The sequence below is a fragment of the Pan troglodytes genome, chromosome 15 (assembly GCF_028858775.2).
Source record: "Pan troglodytes isolate AG18354 chromosome 15, NHGRI_mPanTro3-v2.0_pri, whole genome shotgun sequence".
In the NCBI taxonomy this organism is placed as follows: Eukaryota; Metazoa; Chordata; class Mammalia; order Primates; family Hominidae; genus Pan; species Pan troglodytes.
Window position 1 is genome coordinate 62,745,547 of NC_072413.2, and position 13,369 is coordinate 62,758,915.

A 13,369-nucleotide genomic window follows, 5' to 3' on the forward strand; every position below is an offset into this window, starting at 1 on the left:
CTGCGCCAGCTCATCTCGCCTCCACCTGGGCTGAGCCTAGTAGGGGTGAGAGGGCTCTGGCTGCAGTGACTCCCAGGAACTAGACAAACGAGACCAGAGACTGACCGGGGACGTTCTCTCGGTGGCCGCATGGTGGGAAACCGGAGCCTCCCCTGCTGTCTCACCTTCCTCCTCTTGAGGCCTAAGGAAGACACAGTCTCTCTTTAGAAACAAGCACCCCTCTGAGGCCAGTGCCTCCTGCGAGGCCTGGCTTTTCACCTGCACCCACAGGGAGGAGCACCAAATAGCTCCCCCTCCAGTCAGCCGGCAGCCTGGATGGTGCTTGGCAAGGAGCCGCCCAGAGACTTCTTCGGAAAAGCCAAGGCAGATTCTTCAGAAGGGAGCCAGGTTTCAGGCAGAACGGCCTGTGGGGCCCCGTGTTCAGGTGGCTCCGAGGTGGGGCCTCGCCTGGCAGCCACTGCTCCCAGCCCCCTCCTCCCGCGCCAGGCCTTCAGCCCGCCTGTGACTGGGGAAGCAAAAGGTCCTCTGCGCTCATGCTCAGGCACTCTGGGCCTTCCTGACAAGGGTGCCCAGTGTGAGAGGTCAAATGCAACTGGTCCCAATGTCAGGTTTCTGATGAAAGGCACCCCCTACTCCCACTTGGCAGAGCATTCAGCTCCCTGGACACACGGCCACCACTCACCCAGTCTCCTCTGCGGGTCTCTCTGCAATCTGGCGTTCTTTCAGCTCAAGCTAGAGGAGGAGAAGGCCCAGGGGTCAGAGCAGCCACAGAGGCAAGTTGTGTTCTCAGACGATCTCCCTCTGGATGCGGCCCTGCACCCCCACATGCCCTGACACTTGTTCCTTCTAGAGTCAGCCCCTTCTGTCCTTTGCATTCGGAGGTCAGTACTTCCTGCCACTTGTCTTTCCTTCCCACTGTCGCTGCTGGCCAAGCCTGTCACACCATTCTAAGTACCTAACAACTGGCCCGGAGTCCTTACATGAGACCCCTGGGGGCACAGCTGCCACCCTCCTGAGCCTCCCAGCACTGTTCCCTGCTCACCGTGGTGGGCTTCTCCAGGGCAGCAAAGCGCTCTGCCCAGCTGGCCGTGGACTTCTCAAAAGCCTCATGCCTCTTGATGAGCTTCTCCACACTGTCCACTGTGTGTCCAAAGTCCCCGCTGGCCAGGTAGGGCTCCTGGGCAATCAGCCACGCCTCAGCCACAGAGGCATCCCTCGAGAACTGGCACACCTCCAGCACTGCCAGGGGGAACAGGACACAGACCCCCCACAAGGCCCAGGGCCTGTTAGCACCCAATCGTTCACTCCTGATTGGGGCCAGTGGTCAGGCAGGTGGCCTGAATAGGTGTCCCTAAACCACATGGATACGCTTGCTGCCTGCAGCCACCCCATTCCACACTGGGCCCCTAACCGATCTTCACAATAGTTATATTTTTTTAGAGGGAGGGCTTCAATCTGTCACCCAGGCTGGAGTGCAGTGGTGTGATTATGGCTCATGGCAGCCTCAGCCTCCTGGGTTCAAGTGATCCTCCCATCTCAGCCTACCAAGTGGCTGGGACTATAGGTGTGCACCACCATGCCCAGCTGATTTTTTCTGTCGTTGTAGATAGGGTCTCCCTATGTTGCCCAGGCTGGTCTCAAACTCTTGAGCTCAAGCAATCCTCCTGCCTTGGCCTCCCAAAGTGCTGGGATTATAGATGTTACCCACCATGCCTGGCCCAATAGTTATATTTTTTAAGCTATATTTTTCACTAATTACAACTCTATTTTGAAAACAAAATGTATTTTAGATGTCTCTGAAAAGGAGTCTTCTGTGTTGAACATTCTTCCCAGCCCTTGGCTGTCTCACATGATGCTGGACGAGTGGCCAGGGGACCAGTTGGCCCTTCTTGGCTCACAGCTCCTCCCTGAATGGTGGCTTTTCCCCACTTCTCATCAGCACCCAGCTGAAGGAGGAAGAGCTGGTTCTGTGCTTGACATTCCTCATGAGGAATGTCTGGGATTCCTCAGAGCCTTACCCCAACCCCTCTCCCAGACCCCCAACTCCTCCCCCGGACCCTCAACCCCTCCCCCAGGCCCCCAACCCCTCCCCCAGGCCCCCAACCCCTCCCCCAGGCCATAGCTCTGCAGGCATACCAGCCCGGGCATGAGGCTGGGGGCAAGTGGGGCAGAGGATGGGCAGGGAGTGGGGGCACGCTGGCTAGTTAGAGTGAGGCTTCCAGCAGCGTGTCTACTCTGGCCTTCTGCCTGGACCGCTGAGGCCCCTGGCCCCAGAGCTTTGCTGAAGAGCAGTGCTGTGGGGGGCTCCTCTCTAGGTAGTAGTGAAAATCCACCCATTGTGGCACCTCCCCATTCCCCTACTCCCGCGGGGGTACTCCTGCCCCTGGGCCCTGGCTCCAGGGCTGTACTCACACATGCGGAGCCGCTCCCAGCGGGCTTCCCACTTCTCATTCATCTCTTTCCTCCTGGACATCACCTGCTGCAGTTTCTCGCGGATCTATGGGGAGGAAAGGGAGAAAAGCTCAGGCTTGGCTCACCCTTCACCATCTGAGGCAGTGCGCAGATGGGTCCTGCAAAGAATGCCAGGTTTGGTCCTACAGTCCTGGCTTCAAGTCTTGGCCCAGCTACTTGCCAGCTGTGTGGCCTGGGGCAAGTTATTTAACCTCTCTGAGGCCCATGCGCCTCTCCTATTAAAGGAGGTCACCAGCTCCAAAGTGTGTGCACCTGTGGGTGTTAGGCAGGTTATGAGGCTGCTCTCCTTTACTGAGTGGCCAGCTCCTTAAGGCAGGGAGTGCGCTTGCTGGGGCTCCAATCCCCGGGCCTGTGTGTAGCCCCGATCTCCATGAGTGAGAGCAAGACAAGCTCCTCAGAAAAGCTGCAGCTCTCATCTCCCTCCCAGGAGGCTGCCTGGCTGGCACAGTGGGGATGGAGATGGAGGGGCTTGCCTCCATCCTTGCAGTCCCCTCACCTCCTCTGAGGCCTGGTGCTGCCGCTGCAGCAGGGACTCGCCAAGCTCCAGGCAGGCACTGAAGTTCTTGCTCCGGGTTTCAATCTCTGCATTGATGCCCTGGTGATACTTCATGAGCAGTTCCACAGAGGAGACATCCCTGGGGGACAGGACAAGGGAAGAAGGGAACTCTGGGTCACTCTGGCCTGCCTCTGTGTCCCAACCAGAGGGGCCCACCTCCCCTTGCCTGTGGGAGTCTGACCCTGCTCCCTCCTCTCTCTCTGGCCAGCCAGGGGGTCCTCCGCCAGCCCAGCCCCAGCAGGAACACCGATGCCCTGGTATCTTCCATTGCTCAGTGGCCAGAGCATGGGCAGTGGGTACAGAAATCCCCAAAGAAGCCTGGGATTATTAGTGGGCAATAAAAAGGAATGGAGTACTGATTGATGCTACAACAGGGATGCATCTTGAAAACATTATACTAAGGGAAAGAAGCCAGTCACAAAAGACCACATATTGTATGATTCCATTTATATGAAATGTCCAGAACAGGCAAATCTAGAGAGACAGAAAGTCAAGTAGTGGTTTCCAGGGACTGGGAAGAGAGGGGAATGGGGAGTGACTGCTAATAGGGGCGGAGTGATGAAAATCTTCTAACCTTAGATTGTGGGGATAGTTGTGTAACAGCGAATATATTAAAAACCATTGAATGATACACCCTAAATGGATGAAGTGTGGTATGTGAATTATATCTCCATAAGGATGTTAAAAATAAGACCATCAGGACAGATACCTTAGGGGCAATAGAATGGAGATGGATCAGCAATAACTGATGAAGTGACACAGACTGGGCAGAGTGGTCTGATCTCTGCAGGGGCTCTCACTGCCCACATGCCTGACTCCTCCTCTCATGGACAATGAGCTTCTTCCTGAGTTTTGGGGGAAGGGCCCCCTCACATCCCAGGGCTGGGAGAAGAATGCGCAGTCTTAGACCTGCCCAGCTTTGGACATGTGAGTTGCTTATTTTCACTGACAACCATGGTCACTGTTCCCATTAGAGAACCTGAATGACAGATGTCTCTCTCTCCACACTCAGGACTCTCCTGACTGGAGCGATTGGTCCTCCCAGTGGAAGCTGAGCCAGGCCATTTCTGCCTGGATCCAGCCTCAGGCCTCAAGTGTCCCCCAGGGATTTTCATGGAACGATAGTCCAGGACTGTCCCTTCACGGAGGAGCTACAGTGCAGCACCCTGGTTGGCCGGGCTCCTCTGGCCTGGAGAGGAGCTGCCTCTGCCTCAAGGACACTCCCCTCACCTGGGCCTCTCCTGGGTCTCGATCTGCCGGATGATGCTCTCCATCCAGGAGAGGAGGTCACGGGCCATGCTGAAGAAGCGGAATTTATCCGCCGTGTCCACTAGCTGGGTCCGGCGCCCGGCACAGGCATCGAGCAGCGCCTGCCACGCGGCAGACACCTCCTGCTCCTTGTTCTGGATGGCCTCTGCCTTCTCCCCAGCATATGCTGTCTGCAGACGGGTGGCCACGTCCTGGAACTGCTGCACCTGTGGTCAGGCAAAATCAGACATTGTTCCCTGGACATTGCTCCCTAGGTGCTGTGGGCCTAGGACTGGAAGGGCAGCTACCTCCTCCTGGCCTCCCTGCCCAGGGCACTGCTGGAAGGTAGGATCTTCAGCCTCCACCCAGGGGGTGCTGTAGGAGAAGACTCCTTGCTTTGACACCTCTGCCTACCCAAGATACCTCTTGAACTTTGTGAAGGTTTGGGAGTGAGAGGAAATCCTGCCCTTTGATCTCCTCAACAATACACTAATGAGAGGAACTACATACCAGGCACTGTTCTAAACACTTTCTACTGATGAACTCTCTTCGTCTTTCCAACAAACCCATGAAGGAGGTACTATTACTATTGCTGTTTCTGAGATGGGTAAACGAGGCACAAGGAAGCTAAGTAACTGGTCCAGGGTCCTTCACACTAGTAAAGGGGTACAGCTGGGATTTGCATCATGCTCCTGCGTCCCCGTTCTTAACCACTCTGTGTGCTGCCTCTCCAAGGAAGTGGTTGCACCAGATCCCCTGATTGAGGCTGGCCCCGGGGACAGTGAAACCTCACTCCTAAGACGTCAGTGGGGCTACACCTATCTCAGGGGCCCTGGCATCCCCAAATGCAACAGCCACACACCAGGCCCTCCACTCCAGCTGGAGGACACTTCCCTAAGAGGTCCCCTTTTGGATCAACCAGGGGCCCAGCCTACCCTGGTGTTCTGTCCCCAAGCCCTGCAGGGCTGGCCTGGGATTGCGCAGCCAGCCTACCTCTCCCTGCTGCACTGGAAGCTGGGGGAGCCCTCAGCAACAGGGGCCCCCTTGCATTTGCTCTTTCTATCACACCAAGCTCTGGGGCACCCTACGGATCTGCGGAGGGCACTCCAGTGATGGGGCAAGGGTCTGAACAGTAGAACTTGGGGGCTCTCCAGCTCCCATGTGGAAAGGCTGAAGTGCCCGGTGGCTAAGTATGTGGGGTCTATAGCTAGACTGCCAGGGTCTGAGCCCTGGCTCCACTTCGTACCTACATGTTCCTGGGAAACTTATGGGTCTTCTACACCTCTCCCTTTTCTCATCTACAAAGTGCAGGGAATATTAGTAGCTGCCTCAGAGGACTGCCATGAGGGTCCAGCGGCTACATACATTGCTCAGAAGAGCACCTGGTGCTAGAAAAGTGCTGTGCGTGTGTTCACTAATAGTACTGCACAACTGGAGAAACTGCAACCGTATAGTATTGTATGCATTGGCCTTTTGTGAGGATTCAGTTTAAAGAATGACTTCTGAAGCTAAGGAACATCTGAAAGCCACTGCTCCCAGCCCTGAGCTCCTGGCTGTCTAAGGAGGCAAAACCTCCTGGCACTTATCCTAGAGGTTTCCCCGCTGACAGCCAGGTGGGGACTGACACCCAGGGCTCCTGGAAATTGGTAGCAGGTGGGCGGCAGGGGGCTGAAGGTACCTGGACACCCAGCAGGTGGAGCTCCCGCTCGAAGGCTGTGTGCACCCGGTGGAAGGACTCGGCCGTGCTGGCGTCCAGCCCCACGTCCTCGGGCAGCTCGCGGTGCTTCTCGTCGATGAGGCCCAGGATCTCGGCACCCGTGTAGAAGTAGCGGTGCAGGTCATAGGAGGCGGCCAGCAGCTGCATGCGCGTGTCAATGAGCTCCAGGAGGTCTGCCCACATCTCGTTCAGCCCGTCCTTCCACTCGGCAATGGTGGCCGCCTCGCTGTGGCCCGCGTCGATGAGTCGCTCGATGAAGGCATTCACATTGTCCACCTGCTCCTGCCCAATCGCCCCGGTCTCCCGGGCAAAGTCCCGGAACTTGTCCCGCAGAAGCTAGGCATGGGGCAGACAGAAATGTGTTTATGGGGGGCACAGGGGTTACAGGTGTCACCAGCTTAGCCAAAGACTTTCCCAGGCAGCGACTGCAGCTCCGGGAGCTGCGCTGTCACACATTCCCCAGGGCAGGCCTGCATCGGCTGGTCCCGCCTCACACTGGGGAGGTTACGTCCTATGCAGCACTCTGTGTGTCTTGAGTGACGGCTGGCTGCGTCTACCGCATTAGAGAAAGACAAAAACAGCAGGAGCTGTGGCTACTCACAGTCACGTGGTCAAAGTCTTGCCCCATTTCTGGGGAAGAGGCCACCAGCTCCTTTTCTGAAATCCACTGCTCCAGGTCGTCGGTCTCCCGCTTGAGCTGGAACAGGTGGTACATGTTCTCCAGCTTGCGCTTGCGCTCTTCCGCCACGTCCTTCAGCCCTGCGTAGTGCTTGTCCACTTGCCCCTGAAGTCTGATGATCTGTTCCCTGGAATTCAAAACCAAAAAGGCCCTCAGAGACAGCAGCCACAAACCCAGAGCAGTGGCTCCGGGGAGCCAACATATGCCAACCACAGCCCCCTGGCAGGGATAGGTAGGGAGTGAAGCTCTGGAGAAATGACAGGGGCTTTGCCGGGGAAGAGCTGGGGACAGAAGGGGCCACACCCTAGCCTCAGGGGATGACACACTGTGTCCTGGAATTCTGTCCTGGAGGGGTGCTTCCCATGGTGCCCCTCACTCTGGCAAGCTTACAGGGACAAGTGCAAATGGGGAACACCTCCATTGTTCTTCCAGAGAGGCTGGAGGAGCAGCACTACCTGAGTGGGGCTCCTGCAGCAACAGCTCTGCTCAGCCCTCCAGGGAGGGAAAAGACATACTAGGGGCCCAGACAATGTGGCTCCCAGGGAAACCTCTGGGGTGGCTGCTGAGGACCCACAGTGGTGGGCACCCTAATGGCGGCTGAGGACAGGGCCATGGCTGGGGGCAGTGTGTGGTCTGTGGCCCAGTGGGCTTCCATTTATGCAGGATCCACAAAACCTCGCAGCCCATGTGGGCACAGGTTTCCACCTGCACTCCTACATCATGGTTCTGTCTGGACTGTGAAGTCCTGGAGACCTTCTGCACCATAAAAATAAAAGCTAAAGTAGTCTTCAGTGTCCCTTAGCATATTGTAACCCTTCGGAAAATTGGTGCTCTCAGGTCACCAAGAGGTAGTTTTGCTAACCCCTTCTCTGATTATTTCGAAAACCAGGGCCTCGATGGCCCAGCTGGAAGTGATTCACACAAAACCAAGGCATAAAATGAAATTGGATCCATCACCAGTCCCGCAGCAATTTTCTCCAGCCCTATTTGATGGGAAAACTCTTTCCATTTTCCTTTTAAATCTGAAGGGACGTTGGCTGATGGGCCCCTGGCTCAATCCCCATCTCCTGACCGAGTCACCACAGGGGGCACACGCACCCCTCAGGGTGGCCTGCAGACAGCAGGCCCTGGGCCCGGCTGGCCAGCTGCTTGATGTTCCGGCCGTAGTCCTCCACCGCACGCTGCTGCCGCAAATGTCGCTTCAGCATCACGATGGCGCCCTCTTCATCCTAGGAGGCAGCAGACGGTCAGTGCCAGAGCTCAGTCTGGCCATGATCCCTCCCTTGGCAAGTTGTGCCCCCACTCCTGGAGGTGCCCGAGGGAGGAGGGGAGTAGGCTTGTGGGACACCCGCAGGAGAGCCACACATGCTTCCTTCCTGCCTTTCTGATTTCCCAGCAATGCCCGTGCCCTACCTTCCTCTCTGGACTCCCCTGATTCGTATCCGACATATACCCTTCCTTTTGTGCTCTAACCCGTCCCCATGAAAACATCCTATATCATTCCAGCTTTGAGAGACCCCCACCTGTCACCTCTCACCCCATCTCTTTCATAGCGTACAGAATCCAGGGTAAAGAAAAGTAGAGAACCCTTGGGTTAGAGCAAACCTAAGTGGGTAAACAGGAGGCACCTGGCTTCAGTGTGTGCCCTGCAGGGGTGTGTTCAAGGAGGCACCAAGGGAGGGCAGGGAGTCTGTGGGTTCCTTGTGCCCCTCCCCTGGCCTCACTCCTCATACAGTTGGACTCACAAGGCTCCCTACCGACAGCCAACCTCAACTCTTCCTCTCTGCCTGGGCACCCTGGCTGGTATCCCCTGCCCGAACAGACCTTGGGGATCTCATCGGAGATGACGTAGAGCTCCTGCTCGCCAATCCAGGCCTCAGCCTCGTCCGCATCCAGGTAGTACTGCTGTGCCTCGTTGGCGTCCCTCAGTCGCTGCAGCCTCCCGGCCGCTGCCTCCCGCAGCCTGTCCCAGGAGCTCTGCAGGTGCCCCAGGCGCTCCTCAAGGTCCTGGCAGTCGATCTCCGCCGCCTCCACCAGCTGCTGCCCTCTCTGCAGCACATCCTCAACCCGCGGCGTATGGCCCAGAATCTCATTCTGCAGTGTCTGTGGCCAGAAGGAAGGGCTCGGGGCAGGGCCTTCCCACCATGCGGGGGAGGCTGCTTCAGCAGTGGCAGCACAGCTCTGACACCCTTGGTCCCTCTCACCCCCGTTGCTAGAGCAGAGCAGGTGATGGCGATAAGAACTACCAATGACCTCTTGCGGGCTGCTAAGCACCTCATGTGCACCATTCTTGCACCCTCAGGTGGCCTGCTGAGATAAGCATGTGGAGACCAGCATGCAGCAGTGAAGTCACTCAGTGGCAGAGCCGGAGTTGAACACAGCTCCACCTGACCTGGCAGCCTGTGCTCTTGACTGTCCCCTATCTTCCTGTGCTTCAGCAGAGCTTGATTCCTTAGGTGTATGTGTTGGAAGGAAAAGAAAAATGGCCTTTTTGATACCTTATTCTAACAGCTTTTGCAGGACTTATGCAGGATCATTTACGCAGGATACGCCCAACCCAGCAGCTCAGGTGGGCACAGTTTTTGCCTTCCATCTAAAAGAACAGGTGACAGCAGCCCCTTGCTTACAGTCTCAGCTTTTGTTTTTGTTTTTCCCTACTTCTATTTCTCATATTTTTGTGAGCTTTGCATTAGTCCCTGTTTGAGCCTTTGGTCATGAACACAGCCTCTTCCTCCCACCCTGGTGGCTGGTCACCTTTTTCTTCAGGAGGCCCTGACACGTGTTACTTGTTTTCTGGGTCCTAAAGACTGGGCTAGCTGCTGCTGGTGTGTGGGCTCCTGAGCTCCATATACCTCACTACGTGTTTCTTCCCTCTCTATATAATTTTCCCGTGGCCTTTAAAATTGGAAGGCAGGGGCAAGAGCAGCCCACATGAGCAGCACAGTGATGGTCAGCATTTAAAATATGCACAAAATAACCACATCTACAAGTCACATAACCTGCTGAAATGCATTTTTACACTTTATGCTCAGAACCTCAATTTTTACAATTTCCTGTAGTCTCTGCAGTTGCATTCAAACAACCCATGTTTTCAGCTCCATTTGCTTGTTTACTCTGAGATCTTATGACCTCTGCATGGTGCCCTAAAAATTAATTTCTTTTTTTTAAGATAGGGTCTCACTCTAGTCACCCAGGCTGGAGTGCAGTGGCACAATCACAGCTCACTGAGCCTCAACTTCCCAGGCTCAGATGATTCTCCCACCTCAGCCTCCCAAGTAGCTTGGACTACAGGTATGTACCACCACATCTGGCTAATTTTTTGTATTTTTTGTAGAGATGGGGTTTTGCCATGTTGCCCAGGCTGGTCTCAAACTCCTGGGCTCAGGCGATCCACCTGCTTCGGCCTCCCAAAGTGCTGGGATTACGGGTGTGAACCACTGTGCCCGGCCTAAAAGGGTATTTCTTTCTTTTTAACCAATTACTTTCTAGTATCTGTGCAGGGTACTTACATTTAAAGTCTTCTTCCCTGTCTTCATTCATTCAACAACTACGTATTAAGTTCTTTTCTATGTACCAGACCCTGGTCTAGGTAATAGGGACAATATAGAAACAAGAGAAATGAAAATCCCTGCACTTTAAAGCTTACAACCTGGTAGAGGAAATAGAAGGTAAACATGCAAATAAATGAATAAACAAAGGCTGGGCCTTCCTCCCTGGGGGCTACGAGGAAAAGACAACAGTGGGATGAAGAATGTCTGCTGCGATGTGGCAGGAGCCACTTTAGCTAAGGGAGTCAGGGAGGGCCTCTCTGAGGAGACGAAACTTGACCATGACATGAATGACGGGAGGGAGGCAACCACACAGAGATCTGGGGGTGAGTGTTCCTGGCAAGAGGACTGAACAAGTGCAAAGGCTCTGGGGTGGACATGAGCTGGGACCGTCTGAGGCCACAGAGATGGCCAGAAGAGCTGGAATACTGTGAAGGAGGGCAAAGTGAGAAGAGCTGAGTTTCAGAAGCAGGCAGGGGTCAGATCAGGCAAGAGTGGTTCTTAATCCTGATTGCCCACTGAATAATCCAGGGAAATAGATGCAGCTAGGGGCCTACCCCCAGAGATCCTAATTGATCTGAGGTGAGACCTGGGCATTCATCTGTCTAAAAGTTCCCTAGGTGATGTGAGTGTGAACCCAGGGGTGAGAACCCTTCATATACTACCTTGTGGAATTTGTTCTAATTGCAATGAATAGCCCTGGGAACAGTGGTCCCCAAAGTGCAGTCCTGAACCAGCAGCATCAGCATCAGCATCACCTAGGATCTTGTTGGAAATGCAAATTATTAGGCTCTACCCCCAGAGCTTGATGCAGTGGGGATCTGGGGGTGGCACCTGGTTAAGTCATGTAAACTCACCCAGAGGGCTTGTTAAAGGAGTTGCATATTGGAGTTTGACAACCATTGCAACACAGGGTTTTAAGTGAGGAAATGATAAAATTGGATTTATGGTTTAGCCAGGTGAGCCTAAAATAGTTTTCATTAGGGCAGTCACGCTCTCCCAAGAGGCTGCCTTTCCCTTCTTGGTTAGGGGAACCCCATCCATATTTGTCTTGCCCTTTTCCCGAAATAGCAACTGCCAGCCAGGGGAGTTAAAAACCTTTGAACAATAACACTTATAGAGGCTGCATAGAATCAAAAATCCTAGTGTTGGAAAGACTAGAGTTGGCTCATTTTACAATTAAGGAAACTGAGGTCCCAAGGATACCATGTCCTACCAGCCTTCCACCTTTAGCTGAAGGTTGTGGCATTAACTGAGGCTAGATTTCTATCATCTTCTAGCCCAGGTCCCTGCGTGTGGCTGCTGGAGCCTCTGCGACTAGATCACGTCAACCAGAAGCAAAGGGCCTAAGGCAGCTTTGAAGAAACTTCTCTGAATATAATCTAGGCCTCTGCACTGCTGCTGGGCTCACATGGTCCTGTGAGCAGATGTCAGCTGCTGCCAAGCTGGGGGAAGGGAGTGCTGTCTGCCATGACCTTCCTTCCTCAAGGAGCTGCAATACTAACCGGGCACTCTGGGACATGTCACTTTTATCTGGGATCTAAGTTCCTGGGCTCTCCTTGCTGACCCAGAGAGCATGCAGAGGGAGGGTCTCTCTGTCCAAGAAGGGTCTGTGGCCATTCCCCTGGCCGCTGCGACCCCACACAGCCAGCTTCCTTACATGATTCAGGCTCCCACTGCAGCCCTGACCCAAGAGGGAGTGCTTGGCATCTGCTCACATCCAGGATCCTGACCAGGGCCACAGGAGTTCCCAATCAGGGCTAAGCGAGTGCCAAAAAGCAGAGGGATGTTTGCTCCAAGGGCTCAGAGTCCAAAGTTAGTGGCTTCCTAATGGAATTTGAGCCCCACAAGTATCCTCATATGTCGAGAGAAATGGGGCCTACTTACCCCAAGGACACCACACATGCCAAGCTCAGCCCTGGAAGAGGGGCAAGGCAGTGTTGTGGGAGAGAGATCAGGAGTTACTGCCCTCCTCTCAGGCAGACCACTGGATACACCGAATACACAGCTACTGAAGCACATCAACCTCCAGGCCAGGCCCCCAAGATCCTGCATTCACCTGTGCCTGATGGAGGCTGAATGGCCCTGAATCCCCAAGTACCTCCCCTCCTCTGTGATCCTCCCAGAATTTGCTCTGTAATCACAAAAACCTGCTCTTTCTGCTATAAGATTACCAATACGGTTTGGAGACCCCAAAGCTACCAACAAGAACAATAATCTGCTGTTGCTAGCCTTCTGCAGGTCAGGGCTGGGCCTACCCCCGTGGGGCCAGGTGGGGGTGAGGAGGGGTGGGTGGGGCTGGTGAGGTGAGGCAGGACTCACCTGGTTCTTCTTCATGAACAGTTGCACAGTTTGCAGATTAGTGCCATAGTCGGCTGACTGGGCCAGAGGCAGCCTCTCCTCCACCCAGAGCTGCAGAGACCAGGAAGCAGGGGAGAGCTGATGACAATCACGGCCAACCTTTCCCGAGTGCTCACCATGGGCGGCGCAGAGCTTTGCTGGCAGTGTCTCCCCAATTCCTCCCAACACCCCATCAGGGTTTTGCCCCCATTTTATAGGTAAGAATATTTGGGGATTTTGAACTGAGGTTCCAAATAACTTGCTCCTAGTCAGACAGTGGGAAGGTAACGTAGCTGGATCTCGAACCCAAGTCTGTCTGACCCAAGTCCATGCTCTTCACCGAGCAATACTAGCAAGTGAACAGTGCATTCCCAACAAAAGCACTGGCTTGAGCTTTCCATTTAATGTAATCCTCACAACAACCCTATGAGATAAGGGGTGAGGTGACCAGTCATCTGCTGCCAAAAATTGCTCTGGGTGGCAGCCAGCTACTCTGATGGCAGCTGGTGGCTCAGCCTCAGGGGGTAGGGAGAAGCTGTGGCCCACACACCGTCTCATCCTCTAAGTCCCGGCTGATCTGCAGCTTGGCTCTGGATGATTCCAGCTGCTTCTTCCTCCTTCCTAGGGGTTCCAGGAGGTCCAGGAACCGCTTCTCGATGCTCAAGTCTGCATCTCCTCCCTCCTCTCCCATTGAAGGCACCTGGGCAAACAGCTCCCCCAGCTCCTCTTTCCGCACATTCACTTGGTCCTCCACTCGCTGAGACACAAGGGGACGGTGTCAGCACCAGCCTTGGCACCTGCACAGCCCC

At 54.8% G+C, this 13,369-nt stretch overlaps 1 protein-coding gene across 3 annotated transcripts in view; it reads right to left on the bottom strand.

The window, feature by feature from the left end:
- SPTB (spectrin beta, erythrocytic) overlaps positions 1 to 13,369 on the bottom strand; it is a 136,987-nt gene that overhangs the window by 20,391 nt on the left and 103,227 nt on the right. For all 3 annotated transcript variants that reach the window (XM_024348751.3, XM_063793553.1, XM_024348752.3), the window contains exons 21-32: positions 13,111 to 13,317; positions 12,543 to 12,632; positions 8,497 to 8,775; positions 7,771 to 7,901; positions 6,595 to 6,799; positions 5,955 to 6,329; positions 4,259 to 4,503; positions 2,969 to 3,107; positions 2,413 to 2,497; positions 1,043 to 1,239; positions 683 to 732; positions 106 to 181 (exon numbers count right to left, since the gene is read on the bottom strand). In XM_024348751.3, coding sequence (XP_024204519.3) covers positions 106 to 181; positions 683 to 732; positions 1,043 to 1,239; positions 2,413 to 2,497; positions 2,969 to 3,107; positions 4,259 to 4,503; positions 5,955 to 6,329; positions 6,595 to 6,799; positions 7,771 to 7,901; positions 8,497 to 8,775; positions 12,543 to 12,632; positions 13,111 to 13,317 — 2,079 coding nt within the window. The remainder of the gene's footprint in view (positions 1 to 105; positions 182 to 682; positions 733 to 1,042; positions 1,240 to 2,412; positions 2,498 to 2,968; positions 3,108 to 4,258; positions 4,504 to 5,954; positions 6,330 to 6,594; positions 6,800 to 7,770; positions 7,902 to 8,496; positions 8,776 to 12,542; positions 12,633 to 13,110; positions 13,318 to 13,369) is intronic.